Genomic DNA, 15,932 nt, shown 5'->3' with positions numbered 1-15,932 from the left:
ATCCCAGGACCCTGAGATCATGACCTGAGCCAAAGGCAGAGGCTTAAACCACTGAGCAACCCAGGCACCCCTCTATCCAAAATTTTTAAGGAGGAAAAAAAAAATAAAAATAAAAATAAATAACTAACCAGATTTTCTAAAATAAGGAGATATTTTGTTTTCATTATAAAAGTGATCTATGGGGTGCCTGGGTGGTTCAGTGGATTGAGCCTCTGCCTTTGGCTCAGGTCATGATCTCCGGGTCCTGGGATGGGTCCACATTGGGCTCTCTGCTCTGCAGGGAGCCTGCTTCCCCCTCTTTCTCTGCCTGCCTCTCTGCCTACTTGTGATCTCTCTGTCAAATAAATAAATAAATTCTTCAAAAAAAAAAAAAATTAAAAAGTGATCTATATCCCAAAAAGAAAGTTTAGAAAACATAAAATAGGAAAAATCATGGAGTCTCACTGTAAAATATATATTTAGTATATTTCCTCTAGTCTTTTTCTGGACAAAGAAAATGTCTTAATGTTTTTCGTTACAGGTGAGAGCGGTGCGGGTATTGCCACTATTATTTCACACCCCGAAAGTCACAGCATATTAACAACTTTGTTTCCTTGTTATTTTTTCTACTTCATCACAGTCTGTAAGAAGTTTTTCATTATACATAAGCTTCATGTTCATTTCGTTTAATGAACTCTACTTTGGAGTTCCTTTAGATTTATAGAAAAGGGCAAAGTTGTTCAGGCATTTCCTGTATCCCATTCTCCCAGCTTCCCTGAATGTTAAAATCTAACATACCACAGTATATTTGTCAAAACTAAGAAATTAGGATTGAAACGCTACTGTTACTGGCACTACAGATATTTACTTTTTCTAATTAATATTCTTTATCTGTTCTAGGATTTAACCCCAGATACCCCATTCATTTAGCATGACCATTATTATTTTTAGTGGCTACGTCATATTTAATTAAATGCCTTCTTTTTCTTCTTCATTGTTATGGGTTTCCTTTCAAAATTTTGTGGCTTTTTAAAATATCATGGCCATGATAACAACAAAAATAATAATATTCTTCCACAAATATCTCACCGATAGAGAGTAAGTTTAATTAGTGCTAAAAAATGACCCAATGCTCTTTGCTCAAAGTTCGCTTACCTCTACCACTCTGATGTCAGCCGTGTAACACGCAAAGCCCTTACACTTTCTGCAAAGCAGTTTTTTATTCTCCTTATCGGGTACAGGTTCTACTTTTGCTTGACTATCCCTGATGAATTTTTCTTGCATCTGTATCTGGAGAATCTACATGCAAAAGTCCAAAAAAAAACCAAAAACAAAACCCACCTTGTCAGTACAATGGTATAACTAGGAGGTATTTATGACTGTGTGCATGCAAATATGCAAATACACACACACACACACACACACACACACGTATTATCATTCATTCATTTACAACTTCCATGAACATACAGTACCTGACTTTGTTTATAAAAATCCCATAGATAATTTTATTGGGTTCTCCTAATTCTTTATTAGTCAGTGTTTAACTGTGACCTCCAATGAGCCTTTAAATTTTTGCATCAAAGATACCCATAAAGGGAGCACCTGGGTGGTTCAGTTGGTTAAGCAGCTGGCTCTAGGTTTCACCTCAGGTCATGATCTCAGGGTCCTGGGATTGAGCCCCACATCAGGCTTAGTGCTCAGTAGGGAGTCTGCTTAAGGATTCTCTCTCCCTCTCCCTCTTCATCTGTCCCTCCACTCTCTTGCTCTCTCGCTTTTCACAAGAAATAATCTTAAAAAAAAAAAAAAGGTGCCCATAAAATACTAAAGATGTTCATAAAACAATCATGTGACCCCTGTTTTCTACTTTAGTAGTTGGCAAAAAATTTTTAAAGCATTCATAAATATAAACATACGTATTGACTGTTTCAGGGATAGTTACACCCACTTCTAGGGCAGAGACCCATTAAATAGAACAGCAGGCAGAAGAGTCCCCATCCCCTAAATCATTTTTCTCTCTCCCCTTCTGACCACAGAGAGTACTTTGAGTTACACTAAAGTTAAATCATGTATATGGTATGACTGCATCTACTTCAAAACTTAGGGCATGCCTACATACAACTAAGAACCTGGACATTATAGGGTGCCTGGGTGGCTCAGATGGTTAAGCATCTGCCTTTGGCTCAAGTCACAATCCCAGGGGTCCTGAGATCAAGTCCCACGTCAGGATCCCTGCTCAATGGGGAGTGTCTGCTTGTCCCTCTCCCTCTGCACCTCTCCCCAACTCTCTTTCACTCTCTCTCTCTCTCTCTCAAATAAACAAAGTTATTGTTTTTTTTTCTTTAAAAACCTGGACGTTACAGATAAAACAAAACTAAGAAGATTTAGAAGGGTCAAGAGAGGAAGGGAGATAGCTAGAAAACATAAAACCTTAAGAACAAAATGGTACTGAGTAACCTGGGTTTTCTTTTCATCTCCTATTACCCCAGATTTGAGACTGAAAGAACTAGCAACCGGAAATGCCTATGGACGCAGATAAAAAAAAGTGTCTCAACAAAAGCCTACTTTACTCTCTCTAGTCAAAGGACGACCAGGAAAGGGACAGCCTAGCAAGACAAAAAACTTTCAGACAGTGGCTCTTCTATTTCTGCCAAACATCACAGAACGGAACAAACAACTATGGTCTAACCCCAGCCCATGCCAGCAAAGACTGAGGGGGCACCTAGATTTCCACTTTAACAAAGCGTCTGCACACTCCCACCTAGCAGTGTCAGAGAAGGCCAAGGAGGGATCCATGCTCTGCCCTGCCACACGGTAACCACCCTTGCCTGTGATGTCAGGGCAGACCCCGCGGAGAGCCAGAACGCCCAGCCCCACCCACGGAATGACCAGCCACCAACAAGTCCTGGCTGCACCGGTTCTGGGCTCCCTCTCATCCCTTCCCACCGCTGCCCATTTTCTATGACTGTTCGGGGAATCCCAGGTGCTCTTCAACAGATACATAACCTGTTCTCTCTTCATCCCACTCCTCGCCCCGGTGAGCCGGCTACAAAAGAGTCTGGGTATGGCCGAGCCTCCATCTCCCTCAACAGGCTTTTACTCTTTCTCCCCTGCTACACATGAGTCTATGTCATTGGTCACCCAGTGGAAGAGATAAAAATTATGTCATGGGTAGTAAAGCTATTACTGTTTTAAAGATTTTACAGCCAACATCAACATATGCTACAAAAGGGGAAGATGACTCAGTGAAAACCTCTATTCTCAGTAAAGTTCAAGAGGAAAATTAAAGAGGAACTAGAAAATTTCCCTGCAATTCTCCTCAATTAAAATGTGGAAGAAGTATTTTTAAATATTTTAGTCTCTAAACTTAGGTAGAAATTTTCTAAAAATGAGTGAATACTGACATAAAGTTGTCCTTTTATGTGCTAAAATGTTAATTTGCTTTAGACCACTGCTTCTCAAAACTATTTTTGAGTAAAGAGATTATGACTTCAAAATTATGGACACTATGGAGTTGGTCTACTGAATTGAAAGATTCATCTGTGAAGTTAAAGTCTGCCTCATGCCTCAGTCCATAACAGTTCTCATTTTTTGAGCACTTACTTGATTCCAGGTACTGTGCTGAGCAATGCATATACCTCCATTTTATCCCTAAAACTGCCCTGTGAATTAAATACCATTGCTTTCTCAACTTTACGAATGTGGAGACAGATGATTTAAGAGACAGAGTAACTACCTGAGGTCACATATCTTCTAAGTGGCAGAGATCCTAAGATGAAAGTCTCTGCAAAGGGTCTAGAGAAAGTGTGGGGGTGCTTGTATGTGCATGCACGTAAGCCTGTGTGTGCGTGTATTTGCATGTTTCTGTTTCTTAACCGTCTGGTTCCATGCTTCTGTGTTATAGAGGAAATTGCAGTAAAATGAAGGTCACTATCAAGAGACTGAACTAAACAGATTCACCACTCCACAGTGTGCGTTCCTACCCGCACCTACAAACAGGCATTCTAACGTGCACTGTGCATGGGGAGCTTTTCTCCAAGGACTCCGGATGTTAGCGACAGATTTGAAGGCTGTGTTTTGCCATGTTAGGGTGCAGTCCTCAGGATGAGCTACCAACTTGAGGGCCATCTAACTCGGTTTGCCCTTTTATAACTAACTAAAAACCTCACTCCAAGTATTAGCGCTAATAACATACATTTTAATCTCACTGAGGCCCAAAGCAGAATGAATCTGATGTTTACTGCGGGACAAAATTTTAAGCATAAACTTAGTGTTCTCATGTAACACTCAGAGCAATATGATAAAAGGCACCAACTACCCTCACATTCTGTTTGTTACTCATGGTCAGATTCTGCAAGAGTGACACAGAATAAAAGACTTACCTTTTCTTTAAATACTGCTTCATTCCACGTCTGAAGCCTTAAAATGGATTCATTCATCATGTTTTCCTTGTATATGTTTATTTTTTCTTTTTCGATTACATCAGCATTGCTGGTCAGAAGGAAGCACTTACTCCCTTTTGCTCTTCCTCTGCCTATCAGAAAATAAGTATTTGGTGTCTTTGACTTAGAACTCTGATAAATTTGAGAAGTGGTAAACAAAGGGGTACTCCTAAAATTCAATTCTGATTCACTGATACCTGCTTTCATAGGACAGCTGAGCTGTTAGAGCAGGAACTCCCAATGCAGGTGTGTGCCTCCATATTAAACTACATGTTAAGCCGGGGGCGCGGCTTAGGCTGGCTTCCTTGGGGGGGGGTCGGTCTCCAGGCAGTGTAACGGGACAGCTACATTATCAGAGACACTGCCTTAAAGACAATCCAGCTTGAACACTCAGGAGGACACCGTGAGCACTCCAATATGAATAATGAATAGATCCTCCCTCAAGACCCTTCAAGCAGGTGGGGAAATAGATATGTTCACAGTCACCAGAATACAGGTAGAAATACTAAGTAAAATAAGGAAGATAAATGAAAAGAAATATGGGCATTCAAGTTTATTGCCAGCTGGGGGATCAGGGACAGGTGATACAGAAGCAGGGGAAGAGGGAGGAAGTAAAACAAAGGTTATGAGTAGCAGTACATGAGCGCTTTCTTCGACAAGGAGAAAATGATGAAGTCAGGTTGGCAGAAGTGGATAACGAATAAAGGGGAAGAATGGGAAATAGGTTGGAAAGATAATTTGGTGCTGGACTGTGAGCTTTTTAACACCATGTAAATTGGGAGATAATGGAGTCTCTATATAGGGAAGTGACATGCCCAGACATGCCCAGTGACATGCCCAGCCCCAGAGCTGTTTTTCAGGAAGTAAAATGCAGCTGTTGTTACAGAAATTGGAAAAAGGAAGAGAGGCTAGTTAGGAGATTACCTAGTTCAAGTGAGAAGAATTCTATGGAGTATCTCTTCTAGAATACAAGGGCCCATCATTACCACAAGCACAACCACGAAGGGTCCACATGTTGGCTGCCAAAGTCTCAATCCAAGTGGGAATTATCTTTCCATAAATATGTCAGTCAATGTTGGTCAAGTAAACAGTACTCATCATAAACAAGAATTAAAATGGGGCACATATTAGTGGGCAAAACTGTACCCACACAATCCTGATCAAGTAAGCCGCCTTTGGGGCCAAAGACGCCAGAGTCCATGGTGCCAATGGTCCTATAGCCACAATGGCTCAATAAAGGAGAAAAAGCCAGAAACACAATGACTAGGACAGAGTATGTTTCTAAATGACAGACACACTCACAAATCAGAGAAATCGCCAGCCATTTAGTAATGGAATCAAAGCTCTTCTCACCTCTGGTTTGAATCATTCTGATGACATTGCCCACATACTCATACAAGATGACCAAATTACACTCAGCAATGTCGATGCCTTCATCAGCAACTGAAGTGGCAATCAGAATCTTTTTATCTCCATCAGTTCTAAATGCGTCCAATGCACACTTCTGTGCTGGGAGCGTCATTCCTGAGTCAGAGTCAGAGGGCATTCATTACACAACTTATCAAAGAGGGAACTTTACCCTTGAAAAGTAGCCATTAATAACGGAGTGTTATTACGTGCCAAATACTGTGAAAAGTGCTTTATATTCATGATGTCAAAACAACCCTAGGCAGTAGGGCCTATTCCTATCCTTGTTTTAGAGAGGACATTAGGGTGGTGTTCAACAATTTGGACTCTGCCACAGACTGCCTGAGTTCAAATCCCAGCTGTGGCTCTAACCAGCTGTGCAACTCTATTGCAAAACAAATATGGATTTTTTTTTTTTTGCAAAACTATCAACAACTATCAATAATTCATAGTCTTTTTGCAAAACAATTCATTGTAATGCCTTTGCATCTGTATAGGACTTTACAGTTTGGCAAAACAGTGTCACAGCTAATTAATGGAATTTCTCAAAGCCCTTTGAGGCTGATGTGGCAAGTGTTACAATTCTCCTTTACAGATGAAGACCTTGAGGTTTTGGAAGTATGATAAACTCACAGAACCGGGCCTTGAATTTAAGTCTGAAACCCTAACAGTGTGCAGTCCTCAGCCAGTGATATACTGAGAAAGAAAAGAATTTCAGTGGTCTCCACCTCCGAGTTAAGAGAATTTATAAAAGTTCTAGTTTTTTTTCTGTACGTTGGCAGCCAAAATCTTCAGATATATTTTGTTAAGGCCAAAACAATTTCTTTTTACCATGATTTTCTACTGAATAATGAGCGTGCCCAAGACAGACGCCGTACTTCATGAATTTCTAAACTTAGTCATCTACTTGTTCATCATTTACTCAGCAATTATAGTTTGTCAGATAAAAATACAATGGTTAAAAGGTCATTTTTATCTACAAGGATCTCATGGAAGAAGGGAGATCAATAGGAAGCTATTGATAAAATTGGTATAATACTGATATCTTAGGAACTGCATCTGTGGGATGGGGAGGAGAGAAATCTCTACCAGTCTTGGGGTTGGGGAAGGCTATTTGGCAGAAGCACAATAACTGGTACAGAATAAGTTTCTAAATAAGTGTGGCTGGATGGGTGATGGATGGATAAACGAACAAACAAGAAACTATCTTGAATGCTTATCTGTAAAGAAATAACAAAATTTGAAAATCAACTCATGTTAGAGTCAGACGGCAGAGCTTTGAATTCCAACTGCAGTAATGTGGTATTGGAAAGCCAAACTTTCGAAACTTGGTATTGAACCAAGCCAAACTTAGTACTGAAAGCCAAACTTTCGAAATCTGAATATACTTATTATATTCCCAAAGTTTAAAATCTGCATAAGGGGAAAGTACAAGAGTGATGCCTGAGGACTGACAGGATGGGGACTGCTTACTAGACACAAAACTGAACAGGAGGAACAGAATGAGTATCTGTCCCGGCTGGTCACTGAGGGTTGGGGAGCACGGCTACGGGAATGTCAGGTGAGGGCTGGCCACCCAGGGATCCTCCTGGAGGATTACAGAGGCACCCCTTCATCCTTCAACCACTGTAGCTAGACTGCAGGATTTTGTGCCTGAACTTTTTTTTTTTTAACATTAAAAAATATATAATACACATAAAAGCATCTCTAGCTTAAAAAACAATAAAATAGAAACAGAACATTTTTATTTCTAAATTTACTGGTTGAAAATTAGAGAAAAAGAGTGACATGCTCAAACAATATTTTAAAAAATAACTTTGGTTTCATCTGAAGGACCGATGGGAAGAGGAGATGCCTTTAAGTTTTTGTATTTGAGCACTGTGATGGCTTTTTGCTGTGGCTAGGCTGAACTACACTACCCAGTTATTGATCTAGGTGCTTCTGTGAAGGGAATTCACAGATGTAATTAAAGTTCCTAATCACTTGACATTTAAGTTACAAAAGGGATTCATCCTCAGATGACTTCACATAATCAATCAACCCTCTGAAAGAGGGCTTAGGCATTAGTCCCAGACCTCAGAGTCTCTGAATAGCTCACACCTGTGGGTTTCAGACCTGCTCCTGTCCACCTATCCCAAGTATTTCGGACTTCCTTTGCCAGACCAGTTGTGCATGCTAATTCCCAAATCCCTATGAGTTTGTGTGTGTTTGTGTCCACACACAAGCAACATATATGTATATATGTATGAGTATATAATCACTTAATGGTTTTGCTTCTCTAGTTGAACCCTGACTGATACAAGCATTAAAAAAGAATTTGAGGGGAGCCTGAGTGGCTCAGTGGGTTAAGCCTCTGCCTTCGGCTCAGGTCATGATCTCAGGGTCCTGGGATCGAGCCCTGCATCGGGCTGTCTGCTTAGTGGGGAGCCTGCTTCCCCTTCTATCCCTGCTGCTCTGCCTACTTGTGATCTCTCACTCTCTCTCTCAAATAAGTAAATAAATAAAATCTTTGGGAAAAAAAAAAGAATTTTAATATATTATAAATAATCGTATAGTATCCTAATTCTAATTCACTAATATAGTACCTGTGTTCTGATTTGTCTTGCCACGTCCAGTCAATATGCCAGGGTTTAGAAAGCTGAGCTCAGAATTTTCTTCAATCCACTTCTTCAAAGCCTGAAAATCAAAAGCAATTATCAGTTGGACAGTATTTGTGGGTTTTTTTTGGTTGTTGTTGTTGTTTAAGATTATTTATTTATTTATTTATTTGACAGAGAGATCACAAGTAGGCAGAAAGGCAGGTAGAGAGAGAGGGGGAAGCAGGCTCCCCACTGAGCAGAGAGCCTGATGCGGGGCTCGATCCCAGGACCCTGAGATCATGACCTGAGCCGAAGGCAGCAGTTTAACCCACTGAACCACCCAGGTGCCCCTGGACACTATTTGTAGAACACATTTGTGTAACTATTAATTCAATATTGATATATTGCAAGAAGGAAAAACTTTTAGTAAGTAGTTCTCTAACTGACAAACCTGAGACAAAAAGTTTTTTGGAAATGAATTCTATGCAATTAAATATAATGGTTAAGATTTTTGTGATCTGATATAATTTAATCTCTGAGACCTTTTTTAAATGAAAAAAGCAGTGTTCAGGGGCTCCTGGGTGGCTCAGTTTTTAACTGTCTGCCTTAGGCTCAGGTCATGGTCTCAGGATCCTGGGATCGAGCCCCGCATCGGGCTCCCTGCTCAGCCAGGAGCCTGCTTCTCCCTCTCCCACTCTCCCTGCTTGTGTTCCTTCTCTGGCTGTCTCTGTCTGTCAAGTAAATTTAAAAAAAATCCTTAAAAAAAAAAAAAAGCAATGTTCAGAATAGTGATTGTGTAGAATAAGTGGGTTTTAGCAAGATCCCAGGACATAAGATAATGTACAGAAGTCAGTTGTATTTTTTCTCACCAGCAACAAGCAACTACAGGTATAATTTACAATAGCATTAAAAAATTGACACTTAGGTATAAGTCTAATAAAATACGTGCAGAATCTGTATGCTGCAAACAACAAAACAGTGATAAAAGAAACCAAAGAAGATGTGGTAGGTGGCCTCTCGGGTGGCTCCCCGTGATCTCCACCCGCTGGTCTTCAGATTCTTGTGTAATCCCCTCCCTTCAAATGTGAACTGAACTTACTGACCTGCCTCTAATAAATAAAAAACGGAAGATGTGATCACTTCCAAGTCGAAGTTAGAAATGACTATGACTTCCATATTAGGCATACTTTCTCAATCTCTCTTGGATCACTCACTCTAGAGAAGGCCAGCGGCCGTGCTCTGAGGCAGCTTTGTGGAAAAGCCCCACCATGAGTGAGCTCAGAAGCACATCTTCTGAGGCCTTCCACAGCCAGACAGATATGGTTGGAAGTTAACCCTTTCAGGTAGGATCCTTGAGGTGATTATAGCCTGCTGAGAGATCCTGAGCCAGAATCATCCATAAATTGTTCCCAGATTCCTGATCTATAGATGTTGTAAGATAATAGTTTGTTGTTTCCAGCCACTAAGTTTCAAAGTAATTTGTTACCAGCGATACATAACTAATACAGAAGAGAGAAAGATATACTATAGTCATGGATTGGAAGACTCCATACTGTTTTGTTTTGTTTCGTTTTTAAAAAGATCTTACTTATTTATTTGACAGAGGGAGAGACAGTGAGAGAGGGAACACAAGCAAAGGGAGTGTAAGAGGAAGATGCAGGCTTCCCGCTGAGCAAGGACCCTGATGCAGGACTTGATCCCAGGACCCCAGGATTATGACCTGAGCCGAAGGCAGATGCTTAACGACTGAGCCACCCAGGCACCCCCAAGACTCCATATTGTTAAGATGTCACTTTCCCCCAGTTTTATCTCTTGATTCAATGCAATCCCAAACAAAATCCCAGATTTTTCATATATGTGATTCTAAAATATAAATGGAAAGGCAAAGGAAGATAGCTAAAACAATTTTGAAAAAAGGAAAAAAGTTGGAGGACTCACACCATAAAGCTAATCAAAGCAGTACAGGAAGGATGAAAGGATAAATAAATGTAAGTGAATGTAACAGAAGAGAGAATCCAGAAATAGACCTACATAAAACGGCCAACTGATTTTTCGAAAAGTTACAAAGGGAATTCAATGGAGAAAGGACAATCTTTTCAACATACAGTCCTCCAGCAAGTGGACAGCCCCATGAAAAGATAAAAAGCATCTCAACCCATACCTCAAAATAGATTGTAGACCTAATTGTAAATTGCAGAACTATAAAACTTGGAGAAGCTAACAAAGCAAATCTTTGTGATCTTGGCTAAGCAAAGGGTTCTTATATACAATACCAAAGCACAATCTCCAAAAAGAAAAAATTGGTAAAATAGAATTTATGGAAAGTTAAAACTTTCAATCAGTAAAAGATATTGTTCAGAGAATTAAAAGATCAGAAGAAAATATTTAAAAATCACATTGCCGACAGAGGACTTTTGTCAGAATATATAAAAAAAATATTTTAAACACTCAACAATATCATGATAAAGAAATCAATCAAATCCTATTTTTATTTATTTATTTATTTTTAAATTTTTATTTATTTATTTGACAGAGATCACAAGTAGGCAGAGAGGCAGGCACAGAGAGAGAGAGAGAGAGAGAGAGGAGGAAGCAGGCTCCCTGCTAAGCAGAGAGCCTGTTGCAGGGCTCAATCCCAGGACCCGAGATCATGACCTGAGCTAAAGGCAGAGGCTTTAACCCATTGCGCCACTCAGGTGCTCCTCAAATCCTATTTTTAAATGGACAAAAGAGGGGTGCCTGGGTGGCCCAGTCAGTTAAGCATCTACCTTCGGCTCAGGTCATTATCTCAGGGATCCTGGGATCCTGGGAGCGAGCCTGGGATTGAGCCCCACTGCTCAAGAGTGAGTCTGCTTCTCCCTTTCCTTCTGTGATCTCTCTGGCTCTCACTCTGTCTCATATAAATAAATAAAATCTTTAAAAAAAAAAATAAAATGGGCAAAAGATATGAAAGACACTTCACCAAGGAAGATATATGGGTGGCTTATAAGTTTATGAAAAATGCTCAAATGTATTAGTTGAAACGCATATATAGTAAAATAAATTTTAAAACCCTAGGGAGATAACATTACATGCTCAGAGGATGGCTAAAATTGTTTTTAGTTAACAAAGAATTTTTTAAAGTATGAAGTCCTTGCTCTACAGGTACCAAGACTTACTATAAACTAGAGTGATGAAGATAGTAGGGTATTAGTATAAGGATAAACAAACAGATAATCAGAACAGAATAGGAAGCCCAGAAACAGACCCACACTTAATTGGGTGAGTGCCTGATTGCAGAGCAGTGAGGAAAGGAATGTCTTTTTGTACTGGGTCGATTTGTTATCCACAAGAAGAAAGAAGCTTACATCCACAAGTGCTCTGGTTTTCACAAAGAGGATGGTTCTACTCTCTGGGTTTAAGTGGTACTCTTCTTGCAAGATGAAGGAGAGATCTTTTAGTTTAGGGTTCTCGTTGCTGAGATCCATGGAAACACTTTCCAGTTCCTTCAATTTTTCTGCAAAAGGGGAACATTCCGTAAATGGCTTATAAAGTCTAGAAATTTAGAACACACTGTGACCTTATCTATAGTTCAGTTAATCTCTCAATCTTTGACCAGAATCCCAAGAGTAATAACCACTGCTTTAATGCATATATTAAAAATGCAGCAATAAATGCATACTTATTTTTCCCCAGACAGCTGGGTGCTCAAAGCATAGCAGCACACCACTGGGCTACACTTATGTATACTTAATACTTTGATATAAGCCAAACAAATTTATTAGCAGTAATTACCTTCAGGAAAAGGATTTGGAGAGAAGGAGAAGGACTTACTTTTCATTTCAAATCTTCCTATATACTTCTTAATCCAAGAGCAATAGGATTATGGGCCATCTCGGTTTTCTTCTATATATATAAATTTATATATAGTATATATAAATTATAATCTCTTTAAATCATTAAAACACTTTTAAACATATTCTTAAAGCTTTGTAAAATTACTAAAAGTTGAACCAAAAAATGCCACCACCTCTCAATAATGAGAGACTCTGGACTCTGGGAAACAAATTGAGGGTTGAAGAAGGGACAGGGAGGGGTGGGGGGGGGAGTAACTGGTAATGGGCATTTGAGGAGGACACATGATCTGATGAGCCCTGGGTGACATATGCAACTAATGAATCATTAAATACTACATCAAAAACCAATGATGTATGTTGGCTAATTTAACTGAAAAAAAAAAAAAAATAGAGTTTCTTACAGATTGAAAAAAAGTGCCACTACCTATTATAATTTCTATGGGACGTGTCCTTTGCAAATCCCATTTTTCCTTTTTCAAAATAAGAAACAGTGAAAGCAGCATATTTTTCCCATAAGCACCATATTTCACTGAAGCTTAATAGTCCTGGTGTCTATAATTGTCTTCTTAAGCCCAGGACAACTCCCTGAGCATCATCGTAAAGTAAACGCAATACAATATAAGTATCCTGCCCTGGAGTCACCAGGCTCCAATGGCTTCTTCCTCTAACACCACCCACCTTCGAATCTACGAGTGAGGTCCTGCTCAGTCTCATCAAATCCTGCACTTCGGACGTCAGCGAAGAAGTCTTTTAAGTAATCCAGAGCATCTTTCATCCGTGCATGCTCATTGATCATGAGGGCATCGTTATATTTCTGTTTGAAATGAAAACAGAGTTTTCAATGTTTCCAGTGTCCAATGCGTTTGCTATACTCACATTCAATTAGCTGTACTTAGCATGGAATTAATTTTTAAAATAAGCTCTTCTTAAATCTATTCCAACTTAGTTTTTTAAGATGAGTGGTTTCTAATGGTACTACAATAAAACCTTTGAACCAAATACTATTTTAAAAAACCTTAATTAGCTAGGATTATTAATCAATTAGGATCATTTTGGAGTCTAGAATTCCACCTTGGATGGGAAAGAGAAAATTTACAAGAAAAATGCATGTCAAAGATTAAAAAACAAAAAACAAAAGCAAATCAACTTCCACATCAACTTGCCTCTTGATTCAGACACTGAATTTAATCTCTTCATTCATCCAGAGCCATCAGTGAATTGCAACAACACCTGTTCCAACTGCTGGCGCTGACTGCCTACCCCAAACATGCAACTAAGTTCGTTAAAATTCTATAAACACATGCAGACTGAGTGCATTTTTAAATACTCTGAACAGCATGATCAGCAGAGGTGATGGTTATTATTTCTTAACTTCTTGGTTAACCAGAAAACAACCAAAGACCCTGGATTTCTGAGCACGTGGCTTTGCCAAAGGTAAGAGCACCCATACTTCAAAATAGGGCAAAAGCAGTCGCTTACTGAACTCTCAAGATGGCTGTCACCAACCGCATATCTACAATCATGTTCATCATCCCCCAACTTTTTCCAATCGTGTCAATCATGGGAATGCTAGAGGCACATGGTATAGAGCCCCAGCATCTGTTTCTATCCTGTGGCTACTAGTGTTACGTTTCAGTAAGCAGACAGAGAAGATGCCGAATGGGATAACTTTAAAGTTTGCTTCAGAGGAACCACTCGGAAAGTCCCTAAGTGAGCTCTTGGAACAGGGTGAGAAGTTGGCTCCCAGAGCCAACCTCCCAGGAGGTGCTGCAACTAAAATATGTCACTACAAAGAACCCACATACCCGCAAGTGGGAAGTGTACAAATACAGGGCTTTACAAATCCTGCTCTCTTCATCTTTGTCGGGCAACTGAACCACCATGCACGCTTTCTGAACGGAAACGATCCACTGCTCATATTTCTGTGTTCCAAAACTCCTATTTTGAATTTGAGATACATTTTCTGGAAAAAAGAAAAAAGTGTTTCATTGTGCCATGTGGTCATTCATTTAAAGTTCTAAGCAAGCCTCACCCTCCGATTTTCTTCCTTCCTCTCCCGTAAGCACAGTACTTCTCCTGAAACAGGCGGTTTTTTGTAGTGAATCTGGTTGGCACAGGGCTGCTTACTGAATACTTACTCTGCACCAAGTATCAAAGCGTCTTACACTCATAATTTCATTCATTTTCACAAATCTCTGAGGTGGATATTATATTTTACACGTGAGGAAACCGAAGCTCAGAAAAGCAAAGTAATTCACCCAAAGTGACATAGCTAGCACAGGGCAGGGGGTACAGGAATGCAGATCCAGGTGTGTCCGATACTGAAAGCTTGCCGGCTCTGTGAGCTGATGAGCAAAGCAGCCCAGAGGTAAAATGGTGGACATGAAAAAAATATCTAACTTTGCCTTTAACAACGAAGCAGTAAATAAAAGTAATAGGTTTCAAAAGATTCATGAGGAAGGCATCTAAAAGCAAGAGAGACAGAACTCAAGAGTCTCCTCTGTCTTGGTGTGAACTCAAGCTCTCTGATCTCCACAGCATCATTCACAGGACCCAGCAAAGAACAGGCACTCCAAAGATGCTTGTCATGGGTGCTTCTGTGCGTGTGCATCTCCTAAGCTATGCCTCAGTTGCTCGGTCCAAAAATCGAGCATCAGCTCTGGTCCAGGCTGTGTGCAGGCTGCTGGTGGTAAAAGGATGCAGAAGACAGAAGAATCCTATTCTCAAGCGGCTCAGATCTCCAGGGCTCCCTGGGAAGAGCACAGTTTAGTAAAACTCACAGGCAAGAGCTCTGTTTCTGGGTGAAATTGCTCTTCTCACCCATTCATGTTTAACAGGAGGAACAAAGGAGGCTATTCAGACAAGTAGCATTGACATCTTCTTTCCCAGCTCCAACGACAAACAAGGGGGTAAACCAGATGAATTAACAAGTATTTCTTGAATGTGAGTAGGTGTGAAAATGAGCTAAGCAATCTGGAAACGAACAGCTGACAGGATGTAGACTGGAGAAAGGCGGAGATAGGGAATTAGAAGTGGGAAGAATAAGAAGGTAGAAATTCATGTCTTCCACCCTTCTGCCACTCCCTAGATCAGACCACATCATAATGCTCCTGGATAACATGACAGCCTCGTAAGTGGTCTCCCTACTTCTTGCCTTGGCCCCCCCCGCCCCCGCAATTCACTGCCCACTCAGCAGAGAGAGTTTCCAATATTACAGATGAAACATTTTGTTACCCTACCACTTAAACGTCCTACCCAGCTCCCAGGATCCTCTGTGATCTAGCCTGCTTCTGATTCTCATCTCCAGCTTCTCTGCTTCCTTCATTTGACAGGGCTAATGGATGTCTTCCTACTCTCTCCGCTTTCCTGGCCTTTGCACATGCTGTTCCCTCTGCCTGAAACACACCTGATCACCACCACCCACCTACCCCTATCCCATTGTTTTATTATTCCTTATCTAACTTTGGCTTTACCGTTGGATTGGAAATGCCTCAAGGGCAGGAGCTTGTCTCAGGGTCCATGCTATCTCCCCATCAGCTATCATACTGCTGAGCACTAAGTGGACGACAAGAGAATGAACATGTTTAAGGAACGGCTAAATCAAAGGACTGGAGTAGGGAAGGAGTGGAATGTAAAACTGGAAAGATAAGTAGAACCAGACTGTGCAGGCAGGGCCCAGACTGGCAGGT

At 40.4% G+C, this 15,932-nt stretch overlaps 1 protein-coding gene across 4 annotated transcripts in view; it reads right to left on the bottom strand.

The window, feature by feature from the left end:
- The window catches only part of DDX58 (DExD/H-box helicase 58), a 37,684-nt gene that overhangs the window by 1,500 nt on the left and 20,252 nt on the right, over positions 1-15,932 (bottom strand). For all 4 annotated transcript variants that reach the window (XM_032308895.1, XM_032308894.1, XM_032308896.1 and 1 more), the window contains exons 11-17: positions 14,049-14,206; positions 12,922-13,057; positions 11,755-11,903; positions 8,414-8,504; positions 5,775-5,945; positions 4,362-4,513; positions 1,135-1,278 (exon numbers count right to left, since the gene is read on the bottom strand). In XM_032308895.1, coding sequence (XP_032164786.1) covers positions 1,135-1,278; positions 4,362-4,513; positions 5,775-5,945; positions 8,414-8,504; positions 11,755-11,903; positions 12,922-13,057; positions 14,049-14,206 — 1,001 coding nt within the window. The remainder of the gene's footprint in view (positions 1-1,134; positions 1,279-4,361; positions 4,514-5,774; positions 5,946-8,413; positions 8,505-11,754; positions 11,904-12,921; positions 13,058-14,048; positions 14,207-15,932) is intronic.

Source organism: Mustela erminea, chromosome 12 (assembly GCF_009829155.1).
Source record: "Mustela erminea isolate mMusErm1 chromosome 12, mMusErm1.Pri, whole genome shotgun sequence".
Taxonomy (NCBI): Eukaryota; Metazoa; Chordata; class Mammalia; order Carnivora; family Mustelidae; genus Mustela; species Mustela erminea.
The sequence above is the reverse complement of the archived record's forward strand: the minus strand, read 5'-3'. Positions and strand labels throughout refer to the sequence as shown.